At 42.0% G+C, this 19,876-nt stretch overlaps 1 protein-coding gene across 3 annotated transcripts in view; it reads left to right on the top strand.

The window, feature by feature from the left end:
• Nucleotides 1–19,876, top strand: part of SLC26A11 (solute carrier family 26 member 11) — a 1,037,522-nt gene that overhangs the window by 454,525 nt on the left and 563,121 nt on the right. For all 3 annotated transcript variants that reach the window (XM_044068078.1, XM_044068080.1, XM_044068079.1), the window contains one exon: nucleotides 6,667–6,809. In XM_044068078.1, coding sequence (XP_043924013.1) covers nucleotides 6,667–6,809 — 143 coding nt within the window. The remainder of the gene's footprint in view (nucleotides 1–6,666; nucleotides 6,810–19,876) is intronic.

Genomic DNA, 19,876 nt, shown 5'->3' with positions numbered 1-19,876 from the left:
CGTCACAAATGTGACAGCGAATTCGACATTTCCGCATTCGAGGTAGTGCAGATGTTCTTCATCTCACATTGCTGCAGTCCTAACACTTGGGTAGTCCGCTGTCCCTCGGTCGGCCCGAATATCAGAGTATAAGGCTGACGTCGGTCAAGGCGCATTTGACTGACATCAGAACGTCAGGGTACAAATGCGCATGACCGACGTCATATCCTCAGTCTTTTTTGCCGCATGGTCCGATGCAGAAGCAGTGTTGCAAGTGCCGTTCGGCGTTCTGAAATTTTTCGAATTCGGAGTTTCAGACCGAAGTCAGAGTTGGTTAAGTACCCCGTTGGGGAATATTTTGGTTTTTTCTTGCCTCAGTGGTTTACCGGATGTCAGAAAAAGTGAATAACTGTATTTCTTGTGGGAAACAGATACCGCATAGGGATTACCATAATTTGTGTATACCTTGTTTGGGACCTGAGCACGACGTTGTTGGGTGTCGCTTTTGTGCTAGGTTTAATAAACGCACTATAAAGCGAAGGTTAGATTGTGCCAGGTTGGTCTTTGGGAAGCGGTGCAATTACAATATGCCGTCGGATGCTCCGACGCCGGCTTCCTCAAAGAAGCGCAAGGACAAGGCAGTTAAACCTAGGTTAGAGGAGTCGTCCAAACCGGACGCCGATTCTTTAGGGGCGTCAGTGGAACCGGTGGTTCCGACGGAGGCCTCTCTGGAGTCCCAGGGAGAAACTTTGATTTTACAGGATGTGGCCGCCCAGGAGGCAGGTCAGGCTATAGGGGCTTCTCAGGTAACTGTACTCCCTCCCTTCCTAAGGTGTCTAGGCCCTCTTTTTCTGCTTCCAAGGCTTCTCCTAGAGGCAGGTCTAGTTTAGCTTCTGTGGGTGTCACTCCTAGTTCTTCAGGTTCTGTGCCCAAGAAGCACATGCTTAAAATGGCAGAGGATTTAATTTCTTTAATTAGAGGCTCTATGCCCCCTCCTGATAAGAGGCCTAGGATGGAACCAGTGTTGGGGGATTGAGCAGGCTTCGGATGTGTCTGAGTCTTCGGCTGAAGACTTGCAGGAGTATTCTCATTATTCTGATTCTGATGTGGATGATTCTACTCCTTCTGCTTCTCCTCCTGAGGATTTTTCTTTTTCAGAGACCCTACACTCCATGAGAGAGCATTTTAAATGGGAAGGTCAGGACTTCTCTGATTCCAGGAAAAGGCTTAGGGAATTTTTGTTTTTACCCCAGCATAGGCCTTTGGCTATACCTCCTGTTCTGAATGTGGTGGAAGATGTGTTTGCTGAGGCTTCTCTTAATCCTGATTCTTTGCCTCCTGCTCCTGTTAAACCAGATAGGTATTACAGGGTGCCTGAAGCTCATAAGTATCTTTTTAAGAGTCCTAGGGCGGACCCAGAAACTGTTAGCCAGGGGCCTAAGGGTGTTAAGGCTTCTGTTGTCAAGAATCCGGTTCCTGCAGATAAAGAGGCCAGGGCCTTGGATAGATGGGGAAAGAAAGTTTATGCTTCTTCCACTCTAGCCATGAGAGCTTTGAATTGCCAGTTTCACATGTTGAAATATCCAAATTATCTCCTTTCACAGTTGAAATCTAAGGTTGATGCTCTGGCGGAAGGTATTGATTGTAAAGAGTTACAAGATTTAGTGCATGTTTCTGAACAGGTGGGTAAGCATTCTTTGCAATGTGGTTTTGATGCTGTACAGGCCTCGTCTAGGGTGGCTGCTGCTGGGTCAGTTCTTCGCAGGCATGCCTGGCTGAGGGATCAAAATTTATCTGACCATGTTAAAACTAGGATTTTGGATGCCCCTTTGCAATCTGATGTCTTGTTTGGTTCTCCTGTTGAGGCAGTTTTAAAGAAAATGGAAGACAAGGCTAAGTCTATGCAGACTGTTAAAGATTTTTTGCAGGTTCAGCCTCCAAAGTTTAGTAGAAATTGGCCTACTAAGGGGTGGACGTATCCTTCTTATGATTCCCAGTCTAGAGGTAGATCTAGACGTAGCAGGGGCAGAGGTCAGGGCTCTTTCAGGCCTAGAACAGGGAGTTCTCCTGCACAGTCTTCGGGTGAGGGCAGGGGTCAGTCCTTTCGTAAACAGACCCAATGACCTACCTTTTCAGCTGCCAGAACCTTCTCGCCTGGCAGCACCTTTGGGAGGAAGGTTGGCACTTTTCAAAGAAAATTGGAGTTTGATTACCCAAGACAGATGGGTATTGGATATCATACATCACGGTTACAGGTTTTATTTCCATACCTTGCCTCCTTTCAAAGGCATGCCAGACATTCCTCCTTAACAAAGAATAGAGGCTCACAAGCAAATTTCTCTGTTACTCCAAATAGGGGCCATACAGCCGGTTCCTATATCAGAAAGGGGCCTAGGATTTTATTCTCGCCTGTTCCTTGTACCAAAAAAGGGGAACACGTGGAGACCAATTTTGGATTTATCTATCCTCAACACTTATCTGGACATTCCCAAGTTCAAAATGTTGACGTTACAACAGCTTTTACCTCTGCTGGGCAAGGATCACTGGATGGTAACCTTGGATCTCAAGGAGGCTTACCTTCATGTACCTATCAGGCTAAGTTGCAGGAAGTATCTGCGTTTTCGGACTGGGACTTCTCACTATCAGTTCTTTGCATTGCCCTTTGGCTTATCTACTGCTCCCAGAGTATTTACGAAAGTTCTGGCTCCAGTGATAGCTTTCTTCAGGCTAAAAGGAATACAAATCTATCCTTATTTGGACGATTGCCTGATTCTGGCTCAAGGAAGGGACGAGCTTCTTTGTCATTTGGAATATGTGATAGCAGTGCTAAGATGCCTGGGGTATTCTGTGAACGAAATAAAGTCCAGTCTAGTACCCTCTCAAGACATGTGCTTTCTGGGTGTGAGACTGAATACAGCATCCCAGATGGCCTTTCTAACCCCGGACAAACAAAAGAATCTTTCCCTTTACTTCCATCATCTATCTCTTCAGTCCGGGCTGACTGCAAGGACAGTCCTTCAAGCCTTAGGGTTCATGGCATCTTGTATTCTGGTGCTTCCCAATGCCAAACTGCATATGAGGAAGCTGCAATGGTATCTCACAAATGTATGGACACAGCACTGCCAGGATCTGGACACTGTCATTCAAATAATACCTTGCATTCAAAAGGAATTTTTGTGGTGGGCTCAGGAATGTCACCTAAACAAGGGACTCTCTGTGACCCGGCCAGAGGCGAGTCAAATTTTGACGACAGATGCCTCAGACAAAGCTTGGGGAGCTCATCTAAATGGAAAGTGGATACAAGACAAGTGGCCTGTCAGACTACAGCATCTACATATCAACTTGAAGGAGATGTTAGCAGTCCAGTTTGCATTAATAGCTTTCAAGGATTTACTTCTTCCAGGGCAGGTGTTGATTCTAACAGACAACACAACTGTCATGTGGTACATCAACAAGCAAGGGGGAACACATTCTTATCCTCTATGCAGGCAAGCAATGATTTTGTGGGAGACTGCTCTCAGTTTACAACTAAGTCTTCAGGCAAGGTTTCTGCCGGGAGCACAGAACTCCTTAGCAGATGTGTTAAGCAGACAAATAATGGATCCCCACGAATGGAAACTGGATCTTCATGTGTTTCAGAAATTGACAGTGTCCTGGGGAACTCCAGACATAGATCTGTTCGCTTCCCCACTAAACCATCAGCTGCCAAAGTTTTGCACGAAAAGGTTTCATCCCACAGCTTGGAAAGTGGATGCTCTTTCTTTCAGTTGGAAAAATCTTCATGTGTATGCCTTTCCACCTCTGCCTCTCCTCCCAAAGGTACTTCTGAAGGTCAGACAGGACAAGCCAAGGATGATTTTGATTGCTCCAGATTGGCCTCGACAGCACTGGTACCCATTACTGAGAAGTCTAGTACGGAAGCCTCCATGGCTTTTACCTTTGATTCCACATCTGTTGTCCCAGGAGGACAGTCATTTGCTCAATGTCAAACTTCACTCTCTTCACCTAACAGCCTGGCATATTCTGTTTTAAACCATAGAGGGTCTCAACTTCCACAACAAGTTTTGAATGTGATTTGGAAGCTAGACGGCCTAGTACCAGAAAAGTGTACGCAGATAAATGGAAGAGATTTTTGTTTTGGAGTGCAGCTAAGGATTTGGATGTTTCTGAGCCTGATTTAAGTGTGGCTCTTCAATATCTTACTGAGTTATTGGACAAAGGTTTGTCCTTCTCTTCTATTACGATTCATGCTGCAGCAATTTCAGCTCACTACGACTGTGACCCACCATTGTTTTCTCATCCTTTGTTCAAGCAATTTCTTCGAGGGGCAAAGAATATAAGACCCCCACGTAGAGCTCCTACTCCTGCTTGGGATCTCAATTTTGTGTTGGAGAAACTCACTCTACAACCTTTTGAGCCTGCAGCTACTGCTGAGTTGAAATATTTGTCATGGAAGACTGCTTTTTTGTTGGCCATTACCTCTGCAAGAAGGGTTTCTGAATTGCAGGCCCTTATGGCAGTTGAGCCTTTCTTAATTTTCCATAAGGATAGGGTATCTTTACGTACTAATCCTTCCTTTATGCCTAAAGTGGTTTCTAGTGTGGCTTTAAACCAAACTATTCATTTGCCTACTTTTTATGCAAATCCCCAAAATAAAGGGGAAAAGATTTTGCACACTTTAGATGTACACAGGCAGTTGCGATATTATTTGGACAGAACTAAAGGGTTCAGACAATCTCAGCAGTTATTAGTTTCTTTTGCTTTGTGCTCTCAGGGCAAGCCCGTGTCAAAACAAACTATTTCTAAGTGGATTGGATTTTGCATTGCTTTCTGTTATTCCCATCATGGCAAAGAGATTCCAGCTGGGATTAGGCCTCATTCCACTAGGGCTACTGCCACTTCAACAGCTTTTTGAGGGGTGGCAACTAAGGATATTTTGGAGGCAGCCACTTGGAGTTCAGTGCATACCTTCTCTAGGCATTACCACCTTCCACTGTACTCTAAATCCAGGGCTGGTTTTGCCACTGCTGTGTTGCAGGGCATTTTGGCAGCTCCTGCTTCATCATAGTTTAGCCATCCTCCCTTACCTCTGCTTTGGGATTCTACCCAAGTGTTAGGACTGCAGCAATGTGAGATGAAGAACATAGTACAGTTTTGTACCTACCATAAATGTAGATGTTCGAAGATCCACATTGCTGCAGTCCAATTTACCCTCCCTCCTTCCCCTCTGTAGTTTGAGGTGGTTGTGTGGGTTGGGTTATCAATCTGAGGTATATTGTGTATATTGTTTATATTGTATATATTGTACATATTTTTGGTGTTAGGCTGGTTGGTTGTTTAGTTGTTGTCTATGGGTTTTGACCTTTCTTTTTAGGGTCTTCTGACATCTGGGGCAAGAAAAGACTGAGGATATGACGTCGGTCATGCGCATTTGTACCCTGACGTTCTGATGTCAGTCAAATGCGCCTTGACCGACGTCAGCCTTATACTCTGATATTCGGGCCGACCGAGGGACAGCGGACTACCCAAGTGTTAGGACTGCAGCAATGTGGATCTTCGAACATCTACATTTATGGTAGGTACAAAACTGTACTTTTCGTGTAACTGCACTTTCGACTATTTAGTCTCGAAATACTGATATTCGACATTTCAGTATTTCAGATTGTCTAGTGAACCTGTGTGTGTGTGTGTGTGTGTGTGTGTGTGTGTGTGTGTGTGTGTGTGTATATATATATATATATATATATATATATATATATATATATATATATATATGGGTCTACTTCTATTCACTGACTCTCATTTCGTCGAACTTTCATTTCACTGAAAGTTCATTACATCGACAAGATTTTGAGGGGGCCGCCCCACACCCCAATGTGGGGGCTGTGCCCCCACACCCCTACAATATATATCAACTCCAGGGTCACACAATATTGGGGAAGGGGGCAAATGCTTGTCGATGTAATGAACTTTCAGTGAAATGAAAGTTCGACGAAATGGGAGTCAGTGAATAGAAGTAGACCCATATATATATATATATATATATATATATATATATATATATATATATATATATTTTTTTTTTACATTATGATCCATTTGATCCCACCCCTACACCAATTTGGTTTCAGCATTCTTTAGGTAACTCTTGAGTTGCCATTGAAAAGAGTTACTTGTACCTACTGGGTCTCTGTAGTTAATGTATTAAATCATCTCCTAGTTGTCATATACCACTGTTGATTAGAATCATGCTTCCAACAGTGGGCATGGCTTAGGCTAACATAGAGAAAAATGCATGTGTAAGCTGGGTGAGGTACTCCACATGGTGAAGAGATGTCAGAGACCTGCACCACTGAAAAGGTAAAAGCCATGCATACAGGTTGCAGTGGTGACCTCTCTCATTCCCCAGTGACATGCCAGCAGGAGCTCTATTTCCTGATGTAGGTTATAGGGGACATCACCAGAGAGACTGTGGTTGTAGGAACAGAGGAAGTTGACGCAGATGTATCTGGAACCAATTTCTCTGAGGGGTGAGGCAGAAACTGTTCTAATAAAAACTTAAACAGACCTTTTTCCGTGTTTCTTAGTTTAGCTTATTGGTTATTTCTTCAGGTAATGGTAAATAAAGATTTAAGATGTTGTAGGTTGTTTGAATAGCTTGTTTTCTCTTTACTATTTGCTCTACAGTGTTGGAGATGTCACCCTCGGTTTAGTTTGTATCTTGCTGCTGCTGCTACTTAGTATGATGAAAAAACATCCACCCAAAAGCCAACAGGAAGTACCTCTGTTTATCAGACTTTGCAATACTGTCGTTGCATTTTCAGCAACAGGTTAGTGAGTCATTTACACATTCTTAAACTGTGGTTTACCTTTTTAGCAGCTGTAGTAATGTTGCATAACCAAACATTTATGTAAGAAGCCTTTGATGGCTGTAGCAGTTTAAGTGCTGTAATAGTACAGAATGTGAACTCAAAGCGCAGCAGGATTACGTCTCGTGTTAGCATGTAAATGAATGCACACAATGGTAGTGGGTAGTGGATTGTAACAGAGATGCCGATTCATACTGCTGTCTGAAGTGCATGTGTAGTAACTAAGCGTATGTACCAAAGGTACTGTGGTACTTCATCATCAGCCTCCATTTTTTTACTTTTACATGGGTCCAGGGTGTCACATCAGCTGCTCTCACTTCTCTCTGTTCAGAGCCCCTTTTCTTCCTTATTCAACAGACATGGCTTCTTGTTTCGGCTTTTCTCTCATGCACTCCATCCATTTCTTTGCTGGATGTCGTTGTCTCATTTTGCCACCTTCTCTGCCCCAAATCTGCTTTATCAAATTGCCTCCTGCTTTTCTGCATTTGTGACTGAACCTTGGTAATCTGTTCTCCATGACTTTCTCTGTAACTAGGGCTATTTTGAAATCTGCTCTAGTGTCCTTATTTCTTTGTCTGCCCCACAGTGTTTGCTCTACTAGCCATCTCAAGCACTTCATCACCATCACCACAGGCTACCACAGTTCTATTCCTTCAATGCCCTGGCCTGTGTGCAGTATAAAAATCACTGGCCATACCAGTTTTGTACACTTTACATTTCAGCTTCTATAGCATTCTTCTCTCACACATTACCCTGATACATTGTGCAAGCACCTCTACAGCACCTCTTTAGCTCATCCCTCCTCATTCTGACTTCCTTTCTTTTCATCTACAACATTCAGATTCGTGAAGCTGTTTACTTGTTGTACTGGTGTTCTTCGTGTTTCACTGCTGCAGTCATCACATTTGGGTTATCTGCCAGCAGGTTGCCCTCAGCCGGCCTGAATACCAGAGTCTACGGATTTCTGCATCAGATGCGGTCTCTTCTTCCATGACGTCAGGTAGTCAGGGGTATAAAACATGCAGCCAACACCATTACCTCAGTCTTTCTTGCCATGCGGTGGCCGAAGCAGAAGCAGTTCGCAAGTGCAGGTCGGCCATCTCCTGAAATTTTCATTTTCGAGTTTCAGACCTGAAGTCTTCAAAAAAGAGAAGTACCCCGTTGGGGATCCTTTTTCTTGCTCTAATTGATGACAGTAAAAGTTAACAATTGTCTTACCTGTGGAAAGCAAATACCTCATAGAGATTTTCATTTGTACTGCATCCCCTGTTTAGGCCCAGACCATGACTTTCATCTCTACTGGTTTTGTGCCTTGTTCAATGTCTGAACTATTCATTGTCTGGCTATTTTTGCAGCCGATTACTTTCATACTCGATCTGTGTACTCTGAAATGGCTTCGTTAAGCCATCCGACTACCAATCTTCCAAAAAAACATAAGGATAAAGACAGACAGACCGCATAGGTCCAAAACTGCCAATGATGCTTTAGTTAAGCTAGTCACCAGTCCACCGGTACTCAATGAGGCGCTTTCACAGCCCCTGATACCCACTACTTCATATTCACAGGCCTCTACCGAGACCCATTCGGAGTCTGGTATGCTGCGAGATGCTTCTTTGACTATGGAACCTGCGGATGTCTCTACCTTGGATGGGTCTGTAGCCACTGTGCAGGCACCTACTTCTGAGGGTGTATTTCAGGCCTATGGGCATTCATATCAAACCGACGCCATCACTTTCATCCAGGCCAAAAACTCACACTATGCCTAGAAACCCGATGACCAAACCGCAGGGTCAGGCCCATATGCCTCAAAAACAAATGCTTAGAATGGCTGAAGACCTTAGTACCTTAATTAGGGGAAACCAGCTTTCCCCCGCTAAGAGACCTAGAACTGATTTTCTTTCTGATTCTTCTGATCAGGAATCTGATATTTCTGCTCCTTCCAATTACCAATATTTGTCCTTATTTACTTATAAGGATTCTGATGCAGAGGAATCCATTCCCGTTGCTTCCCCTCCAGAAGATCTTTCTTTCGGTGAAGCTTTGAATACTTTTAGGGAGCATTTCCAGTGGGAAAGTCAGGACTACTGAGTCCAAAAAGAGACTTGGGGAACTCTTACTCCTGCCTCAACACAGGCTTTGAGCTATCCCTCCTGTTCTGGACATTGTAGATGATGCTTTCTTGGAATCTAGCCTTACCCCAGACACTTTCCCTCCAGCTCCCAGAAAACCTGACAGGTACTACAGAGAGTACCTGACTCTTGCAAGTTCCTCTTCAAGAATCCTTCTGCGGATCCAGACACCATTTCCCAAGGGCCAAAAGGCATTAAGGCTACTGCTGCCAAAAATCCTACCCCTTCTGATAGAGATTCTAGAGCCTTAGACAGATGGAGTAAGTAGGTATACACTTCTGCTGCTTTGGCCATTAGAGCTTTATATTGCCAGTTTCATATGTTAAAGTATCAGCAGCTTATTATGGGACTACTTAAACAGAAAATGATGTTGATTCATGACTGTGCTGAACACAAAGAATTGCAAGATTTAATGCATTCTGCAGAACAAGTTGGTAAATCTACTTTTCAATGTGGTTTTGACCCCTTAGAAGCATCTTGCAGGGCTGCTGTCACTGGGTCTGTACTTAGAAGGCATGCTTGGCTTAAGGAACAGAACTTGCCAGATCATGTTAAAGCTACATTACAGGATTCTTTAAACCCAAGACCACCTTTTTGGCAACAAAGCAGAAGAAGTCTTCAAAAGGATGGAGGAAAGAGTTAAATCTATGCAAACTTTAAACATTTCCTACAAGTACAACCTCCCAGATTCATTTGGCATTGGCTTTCAAAGAACTGGTCCTTTCCAGTCCCTTACAGGCCTTCAGTCCAAACCCAGGAACAGCAGACCTCCCAGATTACAGTCGCAGGCTATGCACAGACCTAAGTAGTGGGGAGCTCCCATTTCCAAAGCAGGGAGTAGTAAGCCACCCCCCTACTGAAAAATGGCACAATGACTTAACCTTAACCCTACCAAGCCCTGCTCATCCTACCTGCTCCCTTAGGAGGAAAGCTCGCCCTACATGCCAAAAACCTGGAACTCATTACCCAGGGCAAATGGGTTTTGAACATAGTCTTCCAAGGATACAGATTCCACTTCCACACACTTCCAACCCCAAATGGTTGGCCAGACCTACCCCCAAATCAATGGGCGGAGGTCCAACAGCAGGTTCTCTCTCTTCTCAATATCAGGGCTATTCAGCCTGTTCCAGCAGATCAAAGGGGACAAGGTTTTTATTCAAGACTTTTTCTAGTACCCAGAAAAGACAACTCCTAGCATCCTATCCTGGACCTCTCTAGTCTCAACACCTTTTTGGTAGTTCCAAAATTCAAAATGCTAACTCTTCAACAGCTTCTTCCTGTGTTAGCCAAGGATACCTGACTGGCAACCCTAGACTTAAAGAAAGCTTACCTACACATCCCAGTAAGGGAATCTTGCAGGAAATACCTATGTTTTAGGGCAGGCTCCATGCACCATCAGTTCTCTGCACTTCCCTTTGGATCTACTGCGCCCAGGGTATTCACAAAGTATCTAGCTCCATCCATTGCATTTTGCAGGTAGAGAAATATTCAAATTTACCCATACCTGGACGATTGTCTGATTCAGGCCAAAATCCAGGACTTGCTATTACAACACCTTAAATTTGTACAGAAACTTCAAACCTCTCTGGGGTACACCATCAACGAAAAGAAATCTCACCTAGTACCCTGCGAACAGATTGTATTCTTGGGAGCAAGCTTGAAAACAACTTCCAAGATGGCATTTCTCACTCTGGAGAAACAAGTTTATTTGACAACCTACTTCAAACTATTGGCCACAAAACCCCAGCTGACTGCAAGGAAAATACTGCAAGCCCTGGGGTTCATGGCCTGTTGCATTTTACTAATTCCATGCAAGACTGCATATGAGGAAACTCCAATGGTATCTAAAAAGCATATGGTTTCAACATTCTCAGGACCTGGAAACAATTATTTCCATCATTCCTTGTATGAAGACAGAGTTTCTTTGGTGGGCAGAGGCCTGCTACCATAACAAGGGACTCCCTTTCACTCTACCCCCTGCTGCCCAAACCCTAACAACAGACACATCAGACTATGCATGGGGGGCTCACATAGCAGGGCAGTGCATTTAGGGCAAATGGAACCCAAGACAGATGCATCTGCATATCAATCAAAAAGAAATGTTAGCTGTACAGAATGCTCTGACAGCCTTCAAAGACCGTATTCTTCCAGGACAACTATTGGTAAAGATAGACAACACCACAGTTATGTGATACATGAACAAGCGGGGGGAACCCACTTGTACCCTCTCTGCAGACTAGCCATGGTTCTGTGGAACACAGCCTTGAGCTACCAAGTACACCTACAGGCTCAATTCCTGCCAGGCAAGCTTAATTCACTGGCAGATGACTTAAGCAGAAATCTCATGGACCCACATGAATGGAAACTAGAACCTGAAATATTCAACCTCTTGAGGAACAAATGGCGGACTCCAGAGGTAGACCTGTTTGCCTCCCCTCAGAACTACCAGTTGAACAAATTCTGCACAAGAACTCCCCACAGTCAACCTTGGAAAGTGGATGCTCTGTCCTTTACCTGGAAAAGCCTCTCGGTTTATGCCTTTCCCCCTCTGCCTCTTCTCTCGAAGGTTCTACTAAAGATCAAACAGGACAAGCTAAGGACAGTACTGATTGCACCAGACTGACCACGCCAGCACTGGTACCCCCTGTTGTGCAAGTATGGCACTGCTGCAACCATGGCACCTGCCTCAGTCCCCTTCCCTGCTGTCCCAGCAGGCAGGCCAGATTCTGCACCCTCCTCTTCAAACCCTGTACCTTGCAGCCTGGCTAATTCCCTGAGCTCTCCTCTAGCATCCCTCAGTAAGCAGGTACTGGATGTCATTCTAGAGGCAAGGAAGCCTAGTACTAGAAAGTCCTATGCTGAAAAGTGGAAAAGATACTGTTTCTGGAGCCAGGCTCAGGGGATGGGTACAACGGTACCCAGCTTACCTCATATTCTACAGTACTTAACAGAAATTCTCCATAAGGGCCTATCCTTCTTGTCAATTAAAATTCATGCTTCTGCCATTTCAGCACATTATAATATTGAGCCACCCCTCTTCTCTCACACCTTGCTAAAACAATTCCTTAGAGGGGCCAAAAATGTAAGACCCCCCCCCCCCCCAGGAGAGCTCCCACTCCAGCCTGGGACCTTAACTTTGTATTGGAAAAGCTCACTCTTCCCCCCTTTGAGCCTGCTGCAACAGCAGAGTTGAAATTCCTTTCTTGGAAAACAGCCGTCCTTCTAGCCATCATTTCAGCAAGAAGAGTGTCTGAATTACAGGCCCTCATGGCAGTGGAACCCTTCATTATTTTCCATGCGGACAGGGTTTCCCTCAGGACTAATCCTTTATGCCCAAGGTGGTGTCTAGTGTGGCCCTAAGTCAGTCCAGTCATTTGCCTACTTTTTTTCCCTAATCCACAAAACAAAGGTGAACGAATACTGCACTCTGGATGTGCACAGACAACTTATATTTTACTTGGACAGGACTAAGCCTCTCAGAAAATCTGAACAGCTGCCAGTTGGCTTTGCTGCAGGGGCAGAGGGTAAGGCCATTTCAAAGCAAACCATCTCCAAACGGATAGCCCATTGCATTCATTTCTGCTACAAGCACCATGGAAAACCTACTCCACAGGGGATAAGATCACATTCCACCAGGGCTGCATCTACCTCTGTGGCTTTTCTCAGAGGAGTCCATACCAGGGATATCCTAGAAGCTGCTGCCTGGAGCTCTGAACATACCTTCACCAAGCATTACCACATGCCTATCTTTTTCTAAATCCCCGAGCTGGATTTGCCACTGCAGTCTTGCAGGGCTTAATAGCTGGCCCTAACACTCTTTAACTTCCTCCTCCCTTCCTTAGCTTTGGAAATCAACCCAAATGTGATGACTGCAACAGTGAAACAGGAAGAACATAGTACAGTTGTGTACACTTACCATAAATGTAGATGTTCGAGTGTATTCACTGTTGCAGTCCTGGTTACCCTCCCTCTAGCTCCCTGACTTCTCTTGGCTCTACCTTCCTTCTTGTTTGGTATATTTATTTTTTTTGGTGTGTTTGCTTTTTGTTGGGGGTGTACCATACCATATAATTGCTTCCTGTTCTGGGGACACCTGACATCTGGGGCAAGAAAAACTGATGTAATGGCATTGGCTGCATGTTTTATACCCCTGACGACCTGACGTCATGGATGAAGAGACAGCATCTGATGCAGAAATCCGAAGACTCTGGTATTAAAGCCGGCTGAGGGGTACCTGCAGGCAGATAACCCAAATGTGATGACTGCAACAGTGAATACACTCGAACATCTACATTTATGGTAAGTGTACACAACTCTACTTTTTCCCTTCTGTCTCAGTTTTAAGCTACTTTTGATTTCCCCCATTTGCTGCCATGACCAGACCTGTATCTCATTTGTACTCCCATTTCATCTTATGTGCTTTCTATTTTAGCATTACAGTCCCCTGCTATTTGTTGGAGTTCCAATTCAGAGACTGCTTGTAATACCACTTCTGCATACAGCAGGTTTCTTGATCTGTCACTATGATATGCTTGCTGATATAGTCCATCCCAAGTATGAACAGCAGTGAGCTCAGAGCTGAGTGTTGATGTTCAACCACACCCACTGGGAACCCCTCTATGTGTCTGAAAGATATATCATTAAGCATGCCATATTGACACAGCATAGATCTCAGAGACTGATAGGTAGTAATTCAGTCTGCAGTCCAGGAAACTGAAGAGGAGCCTACTACTAATTGCCCCACAGCACTGTCTGGTTAAGTGGCTTACTTAGTCACACTGTAGGCAAAGACTGAGGGAATCAAACCTGTGCCTGAGGAAGTTGCTCATTCATAGTCTTATCCCTGTGCTGTAAGTGCCAGACACTGAGTGTAGAGATTTTGGTAGCCATGACAAGAAGGTATACACTTCTGCTACACTGGAAGTTGGGGACCCCACTGTTCTATCACCTGCCCTTGCTCCAGGGACATCTCCTTGAAAAAGGCAGTAGATAAGCTAGCTACAACAACTCCCTCAGTATGGGCTCCAGGAGGACATTTGTGTGAGACCTATCCATAGCCAGCATAGTGAGATGAATGTATTCTATTGTAATGTTGACTGCTCTGATGCTTTTCATAGGGATTTGTTTGCTGAAGTATGTCCCCTTGCAAGATGATATGGTTAACACAGTTCTCACTAAAGGAGGATCAGATAAAAAGAGCCCTGGATACCACTGATGGGAACATGTGCTCGTTGGTCAGCCTGCCCTGACCTAGCTATTGACCTCTTGATGAGAAAATAGGTTCTCACATCTTTGTAGGTTGTCTGATCCCCCCCCCCCCCCCCAGTACTTCTTTAACTTCCTCTGCTAAACTGGGCCAGGCAAGAAAGTGGCAAAAATGCCCATGAGCATCATGTCTTCTCTGGTGCTAATACAGTCACCAGTGTTGTTGACTCCTTTAGTGAATAGCTGTGGTATTGGGAATGTACCTCAGTGTTTGTCCTGAATTGGCTGTTATCATAAAAGACTAGTTTGTTCTAGAAGTAGTCTTCTTTGGCCACATTCTGTAGCTCATGCTCCCCCCCCCCCACCAGAAAATACTCTGCTGGTGGATAAGTCCATGTTTGAAGGCCTGTTGTGACAAGAAAAGCTGCCTTATTTTTGGAGGATTTTAGCTTTTAACTTTTCCCAGTCCTGAATGGGGTGCACATGTTCCATCCCACTGAGGATTTTGTCAGCTACAGCCATCACATCCAGTACATCCATTTCTGGATTGTCAGCCTAAAGGGACTTCTGTCTTTGCTTCCACATGTGGCCTTTATGTTTCTAGACGTGTATGCAGTATGGCACATTATTATTTAGGCTCCACACCAACTTCTCCTCCAGCTTTCTCTGCTTGGACATCATTTTTAGTACAGAAAGCTGCCATATGGGCTTTCCTGTGCAGCATAGAGTTCTCACCAAGGCATTGTCCTTAGTAGGTAAGATTTTGCAGAAAGTTACACTTGCACAAGTGCCTCATGAGACCCATATCCATTGAATTCCCAGTAGTGTCCCCTTTTATGAGTGCTTCCGTGGCTGCAGACCCTAAGAATCACCATAATTTGGATAATATCCTCCTTGACCTCAGCTATGAGGAATTCTTTAACCAGGACAGGGTAGGACAGTTTGCAGTGGTTGTCACTCCTGTACCTTTGAAAGCTTAGGAGGTCATAGCCATGGCCTCTTGGGTGAAGGTGATGAGTCCAGGCTTAGACTTTACTGTTCTTTCTGAGCTTTATGGAAGCCACAGCCTTCACAATGACATTTGCACCCCTGAGAATTCACCTGCTGCATTGGACACTAAAATGTCAATAGCTTTAGACCCATCACACACACACACACACACACACACACACACACACACACACACACACACACACACACACAGACTTGCTGTTGGTATTAGTTCCCTGTCGCTGGGCCGTTGAGTGAGGCACAGTCCACCAGTATGACGGTAGGTCATCCCTCCTGCATTCAAATTCAGTATATATCTTGATGATAGGTTCTTCACTGGTGTGTAAGGGTGGCCCACCTTGTCTACCTCATGGTGTTGGGTGCGTGTTAATAAATGAAAAATAGGCACTGGAGGTCCAACCAGTTCCAACACAATTTTCTTTTATTAGCGAAATCCAAAAAGACACATAAACGGTATTAACACACTCCTTTAACGTTTTTGTCATAAAAACTTCATCAGATGAGCGTACTAACCCTTGAAGGTTGCTTAAAAACCTATTTGTCCCCATAATTAGCCAGTAAAATACAGTAATGAATTAAGTATGTTAATCAGTCATGAATATTAAAATGTTGCCATGGCAAGTGGAATCAAAATCATTGTAAACATATAAACTTTTCATGAAACATCATACTCATTTATTATTCTAAAACTGTGGATGAATGAATAAAATATCTGTATATAAATGAATAAATAATGTATTAATAAATAGAATTTAAAACTGCACTAAAATGCATTTATATATAAATGAATTAATGTAGTATAATATCACCATCTACTGGGCAAACAAGAAAGTACATGTAATTTAACATGAAGAGTAAAATGCCTTGACCATATAAATAAAGACAAAATATAGTCTTTAAAACTTTAAAATATGTCAGTAAATAAAAATGTATAAATATAAATAGCTCTTACAACCTTTATAAGGAAATTATTCCATAATGTTTATTACAGTTTAGCTGATCTAAGCTTTAGTACAGGTAACAGTGAAACTGTATCATTCAACCCTGGATGATTACTGGCTTCCAGGACTAATTAATTTCATGTAAACAGTGGAGAAAGACAAATGGGGATAAATAGTAATTATTACAACCCACTGGTTGATGTAGCAACAGGAACGGACACTGCTTCACGTCTGCTAGGTACCAAAAGGCAGTTTAAAGATATTTTGAACTATAAATTTAATTTTAAGAAACAGGTTCATGTTCCAGTTAACTGTGGCCCTTATGCTAATATGTTGGAAGACTTGGACATACTTTTATATAAATATAAAATGTGGGAAATGGACAATGCATATCTTAAGCATTGTTTACAGTTAAATGTTATTCCAAAATGTTAAGGGTATGTAAATACCCTAATAATGTTAAAGTTGGATCTGATTTTCACCATGATCTTGTTTTAGCTTTTGATAAATGTGGTGTGAACATTATGAGAGTTATTAAAAATAATGAATTGGAAATGGAAAGCACCTACAGTGTGATAGAGCGTGCTAACAACAGTATTAATGATTTGATGTTTAGCATTGATAGTAAAAAAGTTAAATACTTTGATTTACTGAAAAATATTGAAATTAAATGTAAAGAAGTGCAAGTTAGGAAACTGAATAAGATAGAGAGAGATTTGAATGACTATACAAACAACACACATTACCATAAGCCTAAGCAATTTAATGGAGGTAAACACTATAAAATTGTGAATAATGGAGGGTGGATGAACAAAGAACCACACAATGAACGCTATAGGAATAATTTGAATACACAGGACCCTTTAGAATTTCCACCTCTTCGGAGGTCAGAAAGACTGAGGAACAAAGAACCTGTGAATTACAGGCTGGGCAACTACAGGCAAAAAGAGATGGGCACCACAGGACAAAACTTACTGGAGACAGACCAACAAGAAAATATGATGTTGGATGGTTTTAAACACAGCTATAAGGGATTCAACATTTTTAACTAAACGAACATGAACATTACTAAAGGACACTTTGAATTATTTGGTTTTACTTTTATACCTAGAGTTAAAACAGACATTTTCAATTTATTGGTGGATTTTAAACTTTTTATCAGGAAGAAGAATCTAGAATTTTTTTTTGTGGGAAAGGGAAAAGACACTCATAATGAGTTAAAGAAAAGTACCTTTAACCCACCTTTGCAACTTCAACTCAAAAATGTTGAGGTTATGGTGGAAAATGAGTTGAGAGAAGTTCTTAAGAACAATAAGGTTATTCCTAATATGACTAAAGAAGAAAGTGATATTTTACAAGAATGCAAGCAGAACAAAAATGTAAGGATTATGAAGCCTGACAAGGGTGGGTGGTTGTATTGATGGGGCTACATTACTTATGAAGGCAAAATGTTGGAGATACTTAGTGATGATAGTAAGTATACAAGAGTTTCACTAAATGAAGTCAATATTGCCTACAGAAAGATTTGTGTGTGTTTAAATTACTTATTATTGGAGGGACTTATTGAAAGAGAGGCATACATTTTTTTTTATGTAGATAAGCCAAGAGTTCCCAATTAACCCCCCCCCCCCCTGTTGAGACCCATTGTTTCAGCTGAAGGGTCTGTTATGGCACCTTTAGCAAAATATATAGACCACAAACTAAAAAATCTAGTCTTGAGAAGTGCTAACATATTAAAGGACTCATGGGATTTTTTAAGATGACTCAATAATACTCTGTATTCTGAGGAATTAAATTTTATTATGTTGGATGTGGTAGATTTATTTACCTGTATACCACATGATGTTGGTTTAACATGGTTTGAAGCATCTTTAGTAGGTTTTAAGGACATTACTTATAATGAATTTCGTACATGTTTAATTTTAATGGACCTAGTATTAAAGAAAAATTTTATATTTTTTGAAGGAGATTATTACAAACAACTCAGAGGAGTGGCAATGGGTGCACTTATGCCAATGTTATTCTTTCATACTGGGAAGGCAAATATATTTTTAACTCAGAGTACAGGCAATACTGGAGTTTTTATAGGCATTTTTTTAGATGACATACATTTGTTTTGGGTTAATACAGAGAACAAATTTAAAGAATTTTTTGATTATTTATTGACTACCTCCAATTTTCTAAGATCCACTTAAGAATTCAGCGTTACAGAATTAAATTATTTAGATGTCAACATACAAAAGGTTAACAATAGTTTCTAAAATATACAGGAAAAAGACCTTCTCAAATTCGTACTTACACTACACCAGCACCCACCCCCATTTCAGAAAAGAGGGGTAGTGAAGGGGGCAACTGGTTTCTGCAAGTAGAATGACTTCGGATGACAATGATTTTGAAACTGAGTGTGAATTTTTAATGAAATTATTCAAGGCTAGGGGCTATCCTAGTGAACTGTTAAAGGAAATATATGGTGAAGTGTTAGAAGTTAGGAAAACAAGGTTTGCTCCCATTTTAGGTATAGAAAGTTACAGTTTAGAGACCATCAATACAGGTAAAAGCACTCATAATGAGGTTTATCAATCCACTTTAACCATCACTTTTGATGGGGAAACTGGATTGGTAAGGAGAACCATTGACAATGAGTGGGATAAATTTGCAAGGATATCAGACCTGAACATTATTTTTGAAAAACCACTCAAGTATACCTACAGGAAAAGACGTAATATTACAAATATATTAGAGAGGAATACATATAATAACAATGGGAGTGGATAGTCGAATAATAGAAAAGGAACATACAAATGTGGTAATTGTAACCCATGTTCATATATAAAGCCTGGAGATGCAATATATTTAAAATGTAAGAATAGGTACATTAGTACTATAGGTTTTGCAAACTGTAATACCAAAGGGGTGATATGTTTGACACTATGTAATGCATGTGATTCATTTTATGTTGGAAAAATGGAATGAAAATTTAAACAAAGAATGTATGAACATAGATATGACATCAAGAGAATGAATGAAAACAGTGCTTTGTTTAAAAATACACAACTGTGTAACAGGGCTGAATTTTTTCTTTGTATTTGAAGTTATACTTATAGATCCAAGAGGAGGCCCCTGGGAAACCAGTTAGAGTACAGGGAGCTGTACTGGCAATTAGTCCTGGAAGCCAGTAGTCATCCAGGGATGAATGATATAGTTTCACCATTACCTGTACTAAAGCTTAGATCAGCTAAACTGTGATAAAAATTATGGAATAATTTCCTTATAAAGATTGTAACAGCTATTTATAGTTATACATTTTTATTTAATGACCTATTTTAAACTTTTAAAGACTGTATTTTGTTTTTATGTATTTATATGCTCAAGGCTTTTTACTCTACATGTAATTTCTTGTTTGTCCAGTAGATGATTATACTACATTAATTTATTTTATATATAAATGTATTTTATTGCAGTTTTAAATTCTATTTATTAATTCATTATTAATTAATTTATTAGCCGCAGTGGTGCAGCGGTAGCGTTGTCGCCTCACAGCAAGAGGTTCTCCCGTTCGATTCTCGGCTGGAGCGCCTTCTGTGTGGAGTTTGCATGTCCTCCCTGTGGTCGAGTGGCATTCAAAAGACATGCGTGAATTGGCGTGCCTTTGTTAAAGGTTGGGCGTCGGGCTGGCACCTCGGCACCGTACAAAATCTACTGTCAATCATTAACGGACCGGAGTTCCGCTGTGGCGACCCCT

The sequence above is a fragment of the Protopterus annectens genome, chromosome 4.part0 (genome assembly GCF_019279795.1).
Source record: "Protopterus annectens isolate FY-2018-M chromosome 4.part0, PAN1.0, whole genome shotgun sequence".
Taxonomy (NCBI): Eukaryota; Metazoa; Chordata; order Ceratodontiformes; family Protopteridae; genus Protopterus; species Protopterus annectens.
This window is presented reverse-complemented; position numbering and strand designations above follow the sequence as displayed.